The 16,976-nt window shown below is 49.7% G+C and overlaps 1 protein-coding gene across 1 annotated transcript in view; it reads left to right on the top strand.

The window, feature by feature from the left end:
* LOC140351555 (pituitary homeobox 3-like) overlaps positions 1–13,151 on the top strand; it is a 32,795-nt gene extending 19,644 nt beyond the window's left edge. Inside the window, exons 2-4 of the mRNA XM_072437409.1 lie at positions 2,078–2,179; positions 5,015–5,229; positions 12,542–13,151. Coding sequence (XP_072293510.1) covers positions 2,086–2,179; positions 5,015–5,229; positions 12,542–13,087 — 855 coding nt within the window. The 5' untranslated portion in view covers positions 2,078–2,085 and the 3' untranslated portion in view covers positions 13,088–13,151. The remainder of the gene's footprint in view (positions 1–2,077; positions 2,180–5,014; positions 5,230–12,541) is intronic.
* The last annotated feature ends 3,825 nt before the right edge of the window (positions 13,152–16,976 follow it).

Raw genomic sequence — 16,976 nt, 5'->3', positions numbered from 1 at the left:
GTGTGTAAAGATGGTCTTATGTCGTCTTGTGTGTGTCTCATTGTGTGTAAAGATGGTCTTATGTCCTCTTGTGTGTGTCTCATTGTGTGTAAAGATGGTCTTATGTCGTCTTGTGTGTGTCTCATTGTGTGTAAAGATGGTCTTATGTCGTCTTGTGTGTGTCTCATTGTGTGTAAAGATGGTCTTATGTCCTCTTGTGTGTGTCTCATTGTGTGTAAAGATGGTCTTATGTCGTCTTGTGTGTGTCTCATTGTGTGTAAAGATGGTCTTATGTCGTCTTGTGTGTGTCTCATTGTGTGTAAAGATGGTCTTATGTCCTCTTGTGTGTCTCATTGTGTGTAAAGATGGTCTTATGTCGTCTTGTGTGTCTCATTGTGTGTAAAGATGGTCTTATGTCGTCTTGTGTGTCTCATTGTGTGTAAAGATGGTCTTATGTCCTCTTGTGTGTGTCTCATTGTGTGTAAAGATGGTCTTATGTCCTCTTGTGTGTCTCATTGTGTGTAAAGATGGTCTTATGTCGTCTTGTGTGTGTCTCATTGTGTGTAAAGATGGTCTTATGTCGTCTTGTGTGTGTCTCATTGTGTGTAAAGATGGTCTTATGTCCTCTTGTGTGTGTCTCATTGTGTGTAAAGATGGTCTTATGTCGTCTTGTGTGTGTCTCATTGTGTGTAAAGATGGTCTTATGTCGTCTTGTGTGTGTCTCATTGTGTGTAAAGATGGTCTTATGTCCTCTTGTGTGTCTCATTGTGTGTAAAGATGGTCTTATGTCGTCTTGTGTGTCTCATTGTGTGTAAAGATGGTCTTATGTCGTCTTGTGTGTCTCATTGTGTGTAAAGATGGTCTTATGTCCTCTTGTGTGTGTCTCATTGTGTGTAAAGATGGTCTTATGTCCTCTTGTGTGTCTCATTGTGTGTAAAGATGGTCTTATGTCGTCTTGGGTGTGTCTCATTGTGTGTAAAGATGGTCTTATGTCCTCTTGTGTGTGTCTCATTGTGGATTTGTTGGACATAATTGAGGTAAATAAACGTCACGTTCAGAACAGAAATAGTCTCTATGAGGCACAGTCCAGTCGCTCCTTCAGGGACATGACGGTCTCTGAGGTGTGTCTTTAGAGCTTTAGAGGGATCAGGGTTCCCTCAGAGTGGTGCAGGGTCAGGGGTCAGGGGTCAGAGTGGGTAAAGGGTCAGGGGTCAGAGTGGGTCAAGGGTCAGGGGTCAGAGTGGTTCAGGGGTCAGAGTGGGTCAGGGGTCAGAGTGGGTCAGAGTGGGTCAGGTGTCAGAGTTGGTCAGGGGTCAGAGTGGGTCAGGGGTCAGAGTGGGTCAGAGTGGGTCAGGTGTCAGAGTTGGTCAGGGGTCAGAGTGGGTCAGGTGTCAGATTTGGTCAGGGGTCAGGGGTCAGAGTGGGTCAGAGTGGGTCAGAGTGGGTCAGGTGTCAGAGTTGGTCAGGGGTCAGGGGTCAGAGTGGCAGACACATATTCATATCTGCCTCTTTATCCTCATGTTCAAAACTCTTAAAAACAATCCAGTTTGAACTCTAAGTTGCAGCTCTTCTTCTTCTTCTTCTTCTTCTTCTTCTTCTTCTTCTTCTTCTTCTTCTTCTTCTTCTTCTTCTTCTTCTTCTTCTTCTTTTTCTTCTTCTTCTTCTTCTTCTTCTTTTTCTTCTTCTTCTTCTGTGTTTGTCTTTATTTGATGAAGAATATGAATTTCATGGTTTCTTGATGTTCAGAGTCGTCTCTTGTAAAGATATAATATCTGTAAATGTTGCTTTGATGTGGTTCAGTGGCGTTCACATTGAAGGACGTGACTCGTAACACTGCTGATGTATGGAGCAGCAGCTCTACCCCGAGCTCCTCCCGTGTGACTGAGCTCCTCCCCCTATCTCCAAGGGAGCGCCCACCCACCCGGTGGAGGAAACTCATTTCGACCGCTTGTATCCGCCATCTTGGCCTTTGGCTCATTAAAGCTCCTGACCATAATTATAATCATGGTCACAGCAGAATGTGTCTCCTCTAAAGTGTCCTTTGTGTCCTGCAGGGGGCGTGATGTGTCTCCTCTAAAGTGTCCTTTGTGTCCTGCAGGGGGCGTGATGGAGTTCAGTCTTCTGGACTCTGAAGCCCGGAGCCCGACTCTGTCTCTGTCGGACTCTGGAACGCCACAGAATGAGCCCAAAGAGCACAGCGGTCAGTAATACACATACTACTACTACTACTACTACTACTACTACTACTACTACTACTACTACTACTACTACTACTACTACTACTACTACTACTACTACTACTACTACTACTACTACTATTACAACTACTACTACTCTTACTACTGTTACTACTGTTACCACTCTTCCTGCTGTTACTACTACTACTACTACTGTTACTACTGTTACTACTCTTACTACTGTTACTACTCTTACTACTGTTACTACTGTTACTACTACTACTACTACTGTTACTACTGTTACTCCTGTTACTACTACTACTGTTACTACTCTTACTAGTGTTACTACTGTTACTACTGTTACTACTACTCTTACTACTGTTACTACTACTGTTACTACTCTTACTACTGTTACTACTGTTACCACTACTGTTACTCCTGTTACTACTACTACTGTTACTACTCTTACTAGTGTTACTACTGTTACTACTGTTACTACTACTCTTACTACTGTTACTACTGTTACTACTACTGTTACTACTCTTACTACTGTTACTACTGTTACTACTACTACTACTACTACTGTTACTACTGTTACTCCTGTTACTACTACTACTGTTACTACTCTTACTAGTGTTACTACTGTTACTACTGTTACTACTACTCTTACTAGTGTTACTACTGTTACTACTGTTACTACTACTGTTACTACTGTTACTACTGTTACTACTGTTACTACTGTTACTACTGTTACTACTGTTACTACTGTTACTACTGTTACTAGTGTCACTACTACTGTTACTACTACTGTTACTACTGTTACTACTACTGTCACTACTACTGTTACTACTACTGTTACTACTGTTACTACTGTTACTACTGTTACTACTGTCACTACTACTTTTACTGTTACTACTCTTACTACTGTTACTACTGTTACTACTGTTAATACTATTGTTACTACTCTTACTACTGTTACTACTGTTACTACTACTGTTACTACTTTTACTACTGTTACTACTGTTACTACTGTTACTACTGTTACTAATATTGTTACTACTCTTACTATTGTTACTACTGTTACTACTGTTACTACTGTTACTACTACTGTCACTACTACTGTTACTACTATTGTTACTACTCTTACTACTGTTACTACTACTCTTACTACTGTTACTACTGTTACTACTACTGTTACTACTCTTACTACTGTTACTACTGTTACCACTACTGTTACTCCTGTTACTACTACTACTGTTACTACTCTTACTAGTGTTACTACTGTTACTACTGTTACTACTACTCTTACTACTGTTACTACTGTTACTACTGTTACTACTGTTACCACTACTGTTACTCCTGTTACTACTACTACTGTTACTACTCTTACTAGTGTTACTACTGTTACTACTGTTACTACTACTCTTACTACTGTTACTACTGTTACTACTGTTACTACTACTGTTACTACTATTGTTACTACTCTTACTACTGTTACTACTGTTACTACTACTGTTACTACTTTTACTACTGTTACTACTGTTACTACTGTTACTACTATTGTTACTACTCTTACTATTGTTACTACTGCTACTACTGTTACTACTACTGTTACTACTGTTACTACTGTTACTACTACTGTTACTACTACTGTTACTACTGTTACTACTGTTACTACTACTGTTACTACTCTTACTACTGTTACTACTGTTACTACTGTTACTACTACTGTTACTACTGTTACTACTGTTACTACTACTGTTACTACTACTTTTACTACTGTTACTACTGTTACTACTACTGTTACTACTGTTACTACTGTTACTACTGTTACTAATGTTACTACTGTCAGTACTACTCTTACTACTGTTACTACTCTTACAACTCTTACGACTGTTACTACTGTTACTACTCTTACTACTGTTACTACTCTTACTCCTGTTACTACTACTAATGTTACTACTCTTACTACTGTTACTACTGTTACTACTACTATTGTTACTACTCTTACTACTGTTACTACTGTTACTACTACTATTGTTACTACTCTTACTACTGTTACTACTGTTACTACTGTTACTACTACTGTTACTACTACTGTTACTACTGTTACTACTGTTACTACTACTGTCACTACTACTGTTACTACTACTGTCACTACTACTGTTACTACTACTGTTACTACTCTTACTACTGTTACTACTGTTACTACTGTTACTACTACTGTTACTACTGTTACTAGTGTCACTACTACTGTTACTACTACTGTTACTACTACTGTTACTACTACTCTTACTACTGTTACTACTGTTACTACGGTTACTCCTGTTACTCCTGTTGCTACTGTTACTACTACTGTTACTACTACTGTTACTACTTTTACTACTGTTACTACTGTTACTACTGTTACTACTGTTACTACTCTTACTACTGTTACTACTGTTACTAGTGTCACTACTACTGTTACTACTACTGTTACTACTGTTACTACTGTTACTACTGTTACTACTGTTACTACTGTTACTACTGTTACTAGTGTCACTACTACTGTTACTACTACTGTTACTACTACTGTTATTACTGTTACTACTGTTACTACTGTTACTACTGTTACTACTGTTACTATTACTGTCACTACTTCTGTTACTACTACTCTTACTACTGTTACTACTGTTACTAATGTTACTACTGTCAGTATTACTCTTACTATGGTTACTACTGTTACTACTGTTACTACTCTTACTACTGGTACGACTCTTACTACTACTCCTGTCCCTCCTGTCCTTCCTGACACTTGTCCTCTGTACGTCCTTCTTAGAGTGGATGTCAGGTGTATACTCCTGGTCTCTGTGTTTCAGACACAGATAAGTCTGGACTGGGGACTCTGGAGGACTCTGTGGAGGACTCTGTGGAGGACGCGTCTCTGAAGAAGAAGCAAAGACGACAGAGGACACACTTCACGTCTCAGCAGCTTCAGGAGCTCGAGTCCACGTTCCAACGAAACCGTTATCCAGACATGTCCACCAGAGAAGAGATCGCTGTGTGGACCAACCTGACCGAGGCCAGAGTGCGGGTGAGTCCCTGGACTAAAGCTGGACTAAAGCTGGACTAAACCAGGACTAAACCAGGACTAAACCAGGACTGGACCAAGACTAAACCAGGACTAAACCAGGACTGGACCAAGACTAAACCAGGACTAAACCAGGACTAAACCAGGACTAAACCAGGACTGGACCAAGACTAAACCAGGACTAAACCAGGACTAAACCAGGACTGGACCAAGACTAAACCAGGACTAAACCAGGACTAAACCAGGACTAAACCAGGACTGGACCAAGACTAAACCAGGACTAAACCAGGACTAAACCAGGACTAAACCAGGACTGGACCAAGACTAAACCAGGACTAAACCAGGACTAAACCAGGACTGGACCAAGACTAAACCAGGACTAAACCAGGACTAAACCAGGACTAAACCAGGACTGGACCAAGACTAAACCAGGACTAAACCAGGACTAAACCAGGACTAAACCAGGACTAAACCAGGACTAAACCAGGACTAAACCAGATCTAAACCAGGACTAAACCAGGACTAAACCAGGACTGGACCAGGACTAAACCAAGACTAAACCAGGACTAAACCAGGACTGGACCAGGACTGAACCAGGACTGGACCAGGACTAAACCAGGACTAAACCAGGACTAAACCAGATCTAAACCAGGACTAAACCAGGACTGGACCAGGACTAAACCAGGACTAACTCAGGACTAAACCAGGACTAAACCCGGACTAAACCAGGTCTAAACCAGGACTAAACCAGGACTAAACCAGGACTAAACCAGGACTAAACCAGGACTGGACCAGGACTAAACCAGGACTAAACCAGGACTAAACCAGGACTTAACAGAAACTAAACCAGGACTAAACCAGGACTAAACCAGGACTTAATAGAAACTAAACCAGGTCTAAACCAGGACTTAACAGAAACTAAACCAGGACTAAACCAGGACTAAACCAGCTCCAAACCAGGACTAAACCAGGACTGGACCAGGACTAAACCAAGACTAAACCAGGACTAAACCAGGACTAAACCAGATCTAAACTAGGACTAAACAAGGACTAAACCAGGTCTAAAGCAGGACTTAACAGAAACTAAACCAGGACTAAACCAGGACTTAACAGAAACTAAACCAAGACTAAACCATGTCTAAACTAGGTCTAAACCAGGTCCAAACCAGGACTAAACAGAAACTAAACCAGGACTAAACCAGGACTTAACAGAAACTAAACCAGGACTAAACCAGGACTTAACAGAAACTAAACCAAGACTAAACCATGTCTAAACTAGGTCTAAACCAGGTCCAAACCAGGTCTGGACGTGTGGTTTTGATTTTCCGGGGGAGGACCCTCAGACCCCCTTATTTTGGTCACTCCTGTTTTAAAACCCTGGAGGCTCCTCTGGTCAGGAGAACGTGTGGATGTGTCATAAAAGCCTGACCATTAGAACATGTGACACGATCCTCTTTAAAGACGTATCATGACTATAGCCTACATGTCTGCGGCTGAGACTAACTTAAAGAAGCTTGATGTGGAGCAAGCCCAGGCCTTGCGCATCTGCTGTAGGGCTTTTAGGACCTCCCCTGTCTCGGCGCTGCAGGTTGAGTTGGGGGAATTGCCGTTACGGCTCCGGAGGCTAGAACTTCTGTTGGCTTACTGGGTGAATGTGCAAGGTCATACGAGCTCTCACCCGGTGAGGGACTTTCTCAGGGTTGATGGGGGGCAGAGTGAGGCTGGCGGTATGATTTTCGGCCAGGTAGGAAATGCGAAGGCGCGGCTTGCGGGGGTTGGTGATCTGCGTGTGAGCCCGTCGGTGGCTTTGTCTGCTATAGCTCCGTGGAAGTTTGTCCCGGCTCCTGTTGATGTTAGCTTGCATGGCAAGCTTAGAGGAGTCGCTGGGAGGGCACCGCAGTTTGCCGTTCAAGCGCTCATCGATAAGCACTCAGGTGATGTGTTTATTTATACCGACGGGTCTAGGGATCCTGAGAGTGGGCGTACTGGCGCCGCTTATTTTGTGCCTGACCTGGGGCTGGCGGTCAAGAAGAGGTTGACAGATCGCCTTTCTGTTTTCACGTCGGAACTTATAGCGATACGGTTGGCGTTGGAATGGGCGGAATCTGCTTTGCAGTGTTGCGGCATTGTGGTGGCCTCTGACAGCCTTTCTGCATTGCAAAGCATTAAATCTGGGAAATCGGATTGCAGACAGGATGTGTTGAATGGCATCTTCTGTCTGATGCTCTCCCTGTCCAGGAAGGATGTGAGGGTTTCCTTCATTTGGGTCCCTGCGCATGTGGGGGTGGATGGTAACGAAATGGCTGATGCACTGGCTAAACGTTCCCTTCGGCGGCCATCAATTGATGTGGCGGTTGAGTTAAGCAAATCTGAAATCAAGCCTGTTATCAAGAGTCATGTGGTCGGCCTTTGGCAGGAATTTTGGAGCCACTGTGTTACTGGACGGCATCTCTATCACATACAGGGTAGTGTGGGTCCTTGCGGGTCTATGGGCAGGAACGCGTGGGAGGAAAGGGCCTTCGCCCGCATGAGGATTGGCCATACTGGACTCAATTGGTCACTAAGTAGGATAGGCAAACATCCGACCGGTCTGTGTGGTCACTGTCGGGTGCCAGAGACTGTCGAGCATGTGCTGATTTGCTGTGAGGCTTATGATAGGGAAAGGGCCGGGTTGGCCTTGTGGTTTCGGAATAATGGGCGGGAGTTCAATCTGCGGAACGTTCTGGCGATCCAGTCACAGGGTTTGTGTCAGGCTGTGGTTGCTTACTTATGTAGCACAGGGCTGGGTAAACGTTTATAGAGGTGGGGGGTGTTGGAGACTGAGCCGAGGATGAGGAGCAAGAGGATGTTCTAACGCGCTTGGACTTCATGGGCCTAGAAACGCCAAAGTGATGGAAGAAGGACTTCTAAGGGATAAAACGACAAAGACGTCCCATGACCTCATGGGCTTTGTAAAACAACAAAGACGTCCCATGATCTCATGGGCTTTGTGCTTCCGGGGCGCCGAACGTCAAGGAGGGCGAGGAGGGTGGGGAGGAGTCTCCCTGGAGTGGAGCCGAGTTCATTCTTTCCGCTTTGATCCCATGGGCTTTGAAAACAATGACACATAAACACAGTGGTACAAGTATATATGTCATATGAATGGGTTCCAAGTGTGGAGCTCATGGGCTTTGTACTTCCCAAAGCACCGACCGTCAAAGAGGGCGAGGAAGGTGAAGAAGAGTCTCCCTGGAATAAAGCCGGTTGGTCTCTGACACAACAACTATTCTAGTCACAAAAACACATCATGACCTCATGGGCTTTGTAACGCCAAAGCAATGGGAGGAGTACTTTTACGGACTACGACAGAGTCTGAGGACTACGAAACGTCTGAGGAATAAAGTCTGGCGGTAATGCAACACTCGGATGCCAACCGCCATAAAACAACAACAACAACAACAACAACAACTCATGGGCTTTGTAACACTGAGGAATAAAGTCTGGCGGTAATGCAACACTCGGATGCCAACCGCCATAAAACAACAACAACAACAAAAATAACTTTAAAACAAGTCTTTATTAGAACATCAGCCGTTAAAAGGAGAGAAGAAGAGCAGCCACGACACATGTGCCACGCCCATAACCACTGCACCACCGGCGAGCACGTCTCACTTTTAATAAAGTACATTTTTATATTCATATTTAACTTGCCCTATTAAACACTAATCCTTTGGTGAAAGTGTCAAATATCAGCTCTAATAACTGTTCATATCCCAGACTTTTACTTTGAAAGGATCAGAACGTCCCGCACACATTTATCGTTCAGATATTTTAACAGGATTAAGTTGTGTTGACACACTTTGGGCTCATATCAAATCCTCTTTCATTTGTGGCTGAGACAGAGACGTTTTCACTCTTTTAATCACTTTAATTGGAAAAGCTTCTTGTTCTGTTTGATTGACAGCTGAAGTTTAGTTTCAATATTAATCTAACGACATCAAAGTGACAAATCACGTCTGTGGAGAATTATGGCTCCACTTTATGAACCCGGGTCCAGTAATGACAGAGATATGAACAATAATGACACGTAATAACTATGTGTTACATGTAGAAGGTAAAAGTGAAAGAAAAGAAATAAATAATCATTAAACAACTAAATTTAGGACAAATATATTACTACATTAATGTTGAAATATGAATTTAATATCTAATAATGTAATTACATGTGAAATCAGGCCTGAGCTCCAGGGGCGTGTCCAGGGGCGTGTCCTGGTCCGTGTCCAGGGGCATGTCCAGGGGCGTGTCCAGGGGCATGTCCAGGGGCGTGTCCAGGGGCGTGTCCAGGAGGCGTGTCCAGGGCTGTGTCCAGGGGCATGTCCAGGGGCGTGTCCAGGGGCGTGTCCAGGAGGCGTGTCCAGGGCTGTGTCCTGGGGCGTGTCCAGGGGCGTGTCCTGGTCCGTGTCCAGGGGCATGTCCAGGGGCGTGTCCAGGGGCATGTCCAGGGGCGTGTCCAGGGGCGTGTCCAGGAGGCGTGTCCAGGGCTGTGTCCAGGGGCATGTCCAGGGGCGTGTCCAGGGGCGTGTCCAGGAGGCGTGTCCAGGGCTGTGTCCTGGGGCGTGTCCAGGGGCGTGTCCAGGGGCGTGTCCTGGGGCGTGTCCAGGGGCGTGTCCAGGGGTGTGTCCAGGAGGCGTGTCCAGGGGCGTGTCCAGGGGCGTGTCCTGGGGCATGTCCAGGGGCGTGTCCAGGGGCGTGTCCAGGGGTGTGTCCAGGAGGCGTGTCCAGGGGCGTGTCCAGGGGCGTGTCCAGGGGCGTGTCCAGGGGCGTGTCCTGGGGCGTGTCCAGGGGCGTGTCCAGGGGTGTGTCCAGGAGGCGTGTCCAGGGGCGTGTCCAGGGGCGTGTCCTGGGGCATGTCCAGGGGCGTGTCCAGGGGCGTGTCCAGGGGTGTGTCCAGGAGGCGTGTCCAGGGGCGTGTCCAGGGGCGTGTCCAGGGGCGTGTCCTGGGGCATGTCCAGGGGCGTGTCCAGGGGCATGTCCAGGAGGCCAGTCCTGGGGCGTGTCCAGGGGCGTGTCCAGGGGCGTGTCCAGGGGCATGTCCAGGAGGCCAGTCCTGGGGCGTGTCCAGGGGCGTGTCCTGGGGCGTGTCCAGGAGGCGTGTCCAGGGGCGTGTCCTGGGGCGTGTCCAGGAGGCGTGTCCAGGGGCGTGTCCAGGAGGCCAGTCCTGGGGCGTGTCCAGGGGCGTGTCCAGGGGCATGTCCAGGAGGCCAGTCCTGGGGCGTGTCCAGGAGGCGTGTCCAGGGGCATGTCCAGGAGGCCAGTCCTGGGGCGTGTCCAGGAGGCGTGTCCAGGGGCGTGTCCTGGGGCGTGTCCAGGAGGCGTGTCCAGGGGCGTGTCCTGGGGCGTGTCCAGGAGGCGTGTCCAGGGGCGTGTCCAGGAGGCCAGTCCTGGGGCGTGTCCAGGGGCGTGTCCAGGGGCATGTCCAGGAGGCCAGTCCTGGGGCGTGTCCAGGGGCGTGTCCTGGGGCGTGTCCAGGAGGCGTGTTCAGGGGCGTGTCCTGGGGCGTGTCCAGGAGGCGTGTCCAGGGGCGTGTCCAGGAGGCCAGTCCTGGGGCGTGTCCAGGAGGCGTGTCCAGGGGCGTGTCCAGGGGCATGTCCAGGAGGCCAGTCCTGGGGCGTGTCCAGGGGCGTGTCCTGGGGCGTGTCCAGGAGGCGTGTCCAGGGGCGTGTCCTGGGGCGTGTCCAGGAGGCCAGTCCTGGGGCGTGTCCAGGAGGCGTGTCCAGGGGCGTGTCCAGGGGCATGTCCAGGAGGCCAGTCCTGGGGCGTGTCCAGGAGGCGTGTCCAGGGGCGTGTCCAGGAGGCGCCAGCGTCTGAAACAAAGAGAAAACGGTCATTGCACTGACTCAGTTATGAAATAATAAACCACCAAAAGAAAGTGTAATGTAAATCAACTACTCAAGCAAAAGTAACTAAACAGAGCACAAAAGATGCTAAACTAGAAAACTAAACAAAACAACACAAAACAGCAGCAGGTCAAAGGTCACAAACCCTGAACGAGATCAAGAACCTTCAACCAGAACGTTTAGTCCATGATTCATGGGTTTAGAGGGAACTTTGACCTTTGTCTTCCTTAAACGCCTGGTCTGGTCTGGTTCTGTCTGGTCTGGTCTGGTCTGGTCTGGTTCTGTCTGGTCTGGTCTGGTCTGGTCTGGTCTGGTTCTGTCTGGTCTGGTCTGGTTCTGTCTGGTCTGGTCTGGTCTGGTTCTGTCTGGTCTGGTCTGGTCTGGTCTGGTCTGGTTCTGTCTGGTCTGGTCTGGTCTGGTCTGGTTCTGTCTGGTCTGGTCTGGTTCTGTCTGGTCTGGTCTGGTTCTGTCTGGTTCTGTCTGGTCTGGTCTGGTTCTGTCTGGTTCTGTCTGGTTCTGTCTGGTCTGGTCTGGTCTGGTTTGGTCTGGTCTGGTCTAGTTTGGTCTGGTCTGGTTCTGTCTGGTCTGGTCTGGTCTGGTCTGGTTCTGTCTGGTCTGGTCTGGTTCTGTCTGGTCTGGTCTGGTTCTGTCTGGGCTGGTCTGGTTCTGTCTGGTCTGGTCTGGTCTGGTTCTGTCTGGTCTGGTCTGGTTCTGTCTGGTCTGGTCTGGTCTGGTTCTGTCTGGTCTGGTCTGGTTCTGTCTGGTTCTGTCTGGTCTGGTCTGGTCTGGTCTGGTTCTGTCTGGTCTGGTCTGGTCTGGTCTGGTCTGGTCTGGTTCTGTCTGGTCTGGTCTGGTCTGGTCTGGTTCTGTCTGGTCTGGTCTGGTTCTGTCTGGTCTGGTCTGGTCTGGTTCTGTCTGGTCTGGTCTGGTCTGGTTCTGTCTGGTCTGGTCTGGTTCTGTCTGGTTCTGTCTGGTCTGGTCTGGTCTGGTCTGGTTCTGTCTGGTCTGGTCTGGTCTGGTCTGGTTCTGTCTGGTCTGGTCTGGTCTGGTTCTGTCTGGTCTGGTCTGGTCTGGTCTGGTCTGGTTCTGTCTGGTCTGGTCTGGTCTGGTCTGGTCTGGTCTGGTTCTGTCTGGTCTGGTCTGGTTCTGTCTGGTCTGGTCTGGTCTGGTCTGGTTCTGTCTGGTCTGGTCTGGTCTGGTTCTGTCTGGTCTGGTCTGGTTCTGTCTGGTTCTGTCTGGTCTGGTCTGGTCTGGTTCTGTCTGGTCTGGTCTGGTCTGGTCTGGTCTGGTTCTGTCTGGTCTGGTCTGGTCTGGTTCTGTCTGGTTCTGTCTGGTCTGGTCTGGTCTGGTCTGGTCTGGTCTGGTCTGGTTCTGTCTGGTCTGGTCTGGTCTGGTTTGGTTCTGTCTCAGATTTTAACTCATCCCTTTCTCACTTCCAGGTCTGGTTCAAAAACCGCCGGGCGAAGTGGCGGAAGCGTGAGCGCCACCAGCAGGCCGAGATGTGCAAGAGCGGCTTTGGCTCCCAGTTTAACGGCCTGGTCCAGTACGACGACATGTACGCCGCCGGCTACTCCTACAACAACTGGGCCACCAAGAGCCTGAGCGCGCCCCTGACCTCCAAGAGCTTCCCCTTCTTCAACGGCATGTCCCCGCTGAGCGCCCCCCTGAGCGCCCCGCTGAGCGCCCCGCTGAGCACCCCGCTGTCCACGGCCCTCAGCGCGCCCCTGCAGTCACAGCCCATGTTCCCCAGCGCCGGGCCGGGCATGCAGAACCTGAACGGCCTGGCCCCGCCCCCATCGGCGCTGAACTCGGCGTGCCCGTACGCTAGCTCGCCGGCGCCGTACATGTACCGCGAGTCGTGCAGCTCCAGCCTGGCGTCGCTGCGGCTCAAGGCCAAGCAGCACAACTTCACCGCGTACCCGCCGGTCCAGACGCCCAACGCCAACCTCAGCCCGTGCCAGTACGCCGTGGACCGGCCGGTATGAGCGCCCCGCCACAGCCGCGCCGCCCGCTTCAAACGCCAGGCAACACCAGAGCGCCCCGCCACCGCCGCGCCGCAGGTTCCAACACCCAGAGACGGTTTGAACCCCTTGATCCCCAAAGGACCCGATGAAGAAAGTCTGAAATGGAACCAAAAATCAGCCAAACGGCGACGCCCAGTGAAGCTCCAAACCACCGTTCAACCCAAGAACGGACTCTTCTCTGATCTTTGTCGTCCAGATTCTTGCACGTTTTCTTTTTCTCTCGACACTTTTTGGGCCGTGATCCGAGCAGCACGACACGACACATCGGCCCACATCGCGTCACATCGGCCCACATCGGCCCACATTGCGTCACATCGGCCCACATCGCGTCACATCGGCCCACATCGCGTCACATCGGCCCACATCGCGTCACATCGGCCCACATCGCGTCACATCGGCCCACATCGCGTCACATCGGCCCACATCGGCCCACATCGCGTCACATCGGCCCACATCGCGTCACATCGGCCCACATCGCGTCACATCGGCCCACATCGCGTCACATCGGCCCACATCGGCCCACATCGCGTCACATCGGCCCACATCGCGTCACATCGGCCCACATCGGCCCACATCGCGTCACATCGGCCCACATCGCGTCACATCGGCCCATATCGGCCCACATCGCGTCACATCGGCCCACATCGCGTCACATCGGCCCACATCGGCCCACATATGGAGCGGACGTCACTCGCGGCTGGTCAGAGACGTCTCGTTCCAAGCGACGAGTATTTACTGTTGGTACTTTGCCTTTTCTCAAACGCAAAAACGGCTGATAAATGTTGGACGTGTGTTTTTGCCAAACGTCTCAGTCAGAGCAGAGTTCAGGCTTTAAATACTTTCAACAGTGAAGAACTCATCAAACACTGAAACTCAAATCCCACAAGTTCATATTAATGACTTAAGTGACTGATACACACAGTGTTTCTGTTCGTTCATCAGGTCCATTGTGTTCGACCGGTGCTAATCACATGTGCTAATCACACGTGCTAATCACATGTGCTAATCACATGTGCTAATCACCTGTGCTAATCACCTGTGCTAATCACATGTGCTGATCACATGTGCTAATCACACGTGCTAATCACATGTGCTAATCACATGTGCTAATCACATGTGCTAATCACATGTGCTAATCACACGTGCTAATCACACGTGCTAATCACATGTGCTAATCATCATTAGCATTTCCTGCATAACTCACAACAACAAAGTCACGTTTGTGTTTTAAATTACAGTTACACTTTTGTACCATGTCATTTGCAGTTGTTTAAAAGTCAGAACCACAGTAAAGATCATGTTCTGATCTGAGCCCTTTAGAACCAAAATGGCCGCCAGTGGCACTGGTCACATGATCTGTTGGAGTCTTTATTAATCTAGTTTTCATTTGTGGCTCTGATGTTGAACTCAATGTTCCATCGTCTCATCCAGCTTCACCTGGGAGGACGTGGGGCTCGTCCCTCGTGAGGACGTGAGGACGTGGGGCTCGTCCCTCGTGAGGACGTGAGGACGTGGGGCTTGTCCCTCGTGAGGACGTGAGGACTTGGGGCTCGTCCCTCGTGAGGACTTGGGGCTCGTCCCTCGTGAGGACGTGAGGACGTGGGGCTCGTCCCTCGTGAGGACTTGGGGCTCGTCCCTCGTGAGGACGTGGGGCTCGTCCCTCGTGAGGACGTGAGGCTCGTCCCTCGATGGAGAGGACGTGAGGACGTGAGGCTCGTCCCTCGATGGAGAGGACGTGAGGACGTGAGGCTCGTCCCTCGATGGAGAGGACGTGAGGACGTGAGGCTCGTCTTCTGCAGGAACATGAGAAACGTTTTAAACTCAAACGTCAAAGATCAACATTTGGGACAAATCTGAATTTAAAATGATTTTCAGTTTTATTTATTCTTTTTTTATTCAGTTTCTAAAAAATGTGACACAAACAAAGTCCAAACTGTTGATGTTACGTCTTGTGCTGAAGGTTTGGAGACATCTGGATTTGATTTCATTTTATTTTGAAGGGCTGGACGAGCAGAAGGACCACGACGCTTTTGAATTCCCCAAAAAAAACACAAACGCTGGATTCTTGTGAGACTGAAACTTTTCAACTAATAGATAATGACCATCAGTGAACGCAGACCTGGTTCAGACCTGGTTTAGACCTGGTTCAGACTTTTATTAAAAGTTTATTTAGTTCAGTTCTTCTTCACCCAAACATCACTAAATCCTCCTGAAATATACGGATACTTTGCAACCCTGAAATCGATCTGAGCCAGTCACAAAAAGACGTTTAGTCATTCCAGTGTGTGTGAGTGAGGGGCGTGGCTAAAGCTAGTGTGAGTGAGGGGCGTGGCTAAAGCTAGTGTGAGTGAGGGGCGCGGCTAAAGCTAGTGTGTGTGAGGGGCGCGGCTAAAGCTAGTGTGAGTGAGGGGCGTGGCTAAAGCTAGTGTGTGTGAGGGGCGCGGCTAAAGCTAGTGTGAGTGAGGGGCGTGGCTAAAGCTAGTGTGAGTGAGGGGCGTGGCTAAAGCTAGTGTGAGTGAGGGGCGCGGCTAAAGCTAGTGTGAGTGAGGGGCGTGGCTAAAGCTAGTGTGAGTGAGGGGCGTGGCTAAAGCTAGTGTGAGTGAGGGGCGTGGCTAAAGCTAGTGTGAGTGAGGGGCGTGGCTAAAGCTAGTGTGTGTGAGAGGCGTGGCTAAAGCTAGTGTGTGTGAGGGGCGCGGCTAAAGCTAGTGTGAGTGAGGGGCGTGGCTAAAGCTAGTGTGAGTGAGGGGCGTGGCTAAAGCTAGTGTGAGTGAGGGGCGTGGCTAAAGCTAGTGTGAGTGAGGGGCGTGGCTAAAGCTAGTGTGAGTGAGGGGCGCGGCTAAAGCTAGTGTGAGTGAGGGGCGTGGCTAAAGCTAGTGTGTGTGAGGGGCGCGGCTAAAGCTAGTGTGTGTGAGGGGCGCGGCTAAAGCTAGTGTGAGTGAGGGGCGCGGCTAAAGCTAGTGTGTGTGAGGGGCGCGGCTAAAGCTAGTGTGAGTGAGGGGCGCGGCTAAAGCTAGTGTGTGTGAGGGGCGTGGCTAAAGCTAGTGTGAGTGAGGGGCGTGGCTAAAGCTAGTGTGAGTGAGGGGCGTGGCTAAAGCTAGTGTGTGTGAGGGGCGCGGCTAAAGCTAGTGTGAGTGAGGGGCGTGGCTAAAGCTAGTGTGAGTGAGGGGCGTGGCTAAAGCTAGTGTGAGTGAGGGGCGTGGCTAAAGCTAGTGTGAGTGAGGGGCGTGGCTAAAGCTAGTGTGTGTGAGGGGCGTGGCTAAAGCTAGTGTGTGTGAGGGGCGTGGCTAAAGCTAGTGTGAGTGAGGGGCGTGGCTAAAGCTAGTGTGAGTGAGGGGCGTGGCTAAAGCTAGTGTGAGTGAGGGGCGTGGCTAAAGCTAGTGTGAGTGAGGGGCGTGGCTAAAGCTAGTGTGTGTGAGGGGCGTGGCTAAAGCTAGTGTGAGTGAGGGGCGTGGCTAAAGCTAGTGTGAGTGAGGGGCGCGGCTAAAGCTAGTGTGAGTGAGGGGCGTGGCTAAAGCTAGTGTGAGTGAGGGGCGTGGCTAAAGCTAGTGTGAGTGAGGGGCGTGGCTAAAGCTAGTGTGAGTGAGGGGCGTGGCTAAAGCTAGTGTGTGTGAGAGGCGTGGCTAAAGCTAGTGTGTGTGAGGGGCGCGGCTAAAGCTAGTGTGAGTGAGGGGCGTGGCTAAAGCTAGTGTGAGTGAGGGGCGCGGCTAAAGCTAGTGTGAGTGAGGGGCGTGGCTAAAGCTAGTGTGAGTGAGGGGCGTGGCTAAAGCTAGTGTGAGTGAGGGGCGCGGCTAAAGCTAGTGTGTGTGAGGGGCGTGGCTAAAGCTAGTGTGTGTGAGGGGCGTGGCTAAAG

Source organism: Eucyclogobius newberryi, unplaced genomic scaffold, assembly GCF_026437365.1.
Source record: "Eucyclogobius newberryi isolate DKJ021-1_F unplaced genomic scaffold, fEucNew1.0.hap1 SCAF_8, whole genome shotgun sequence".
Classification (NCBI taxonomy): Eukaryota; Metazoa; Chordata; class Actinopteri; order Gobiiformes; family Gobiidae; genus Eucyclogobius; species Eucyclogobius newberryi.
The sequence above is the reverse complement of the archived record's forward strand: the minus strand, read 5'-3'. Positions and strand labels throughout refer to the sequence as shown.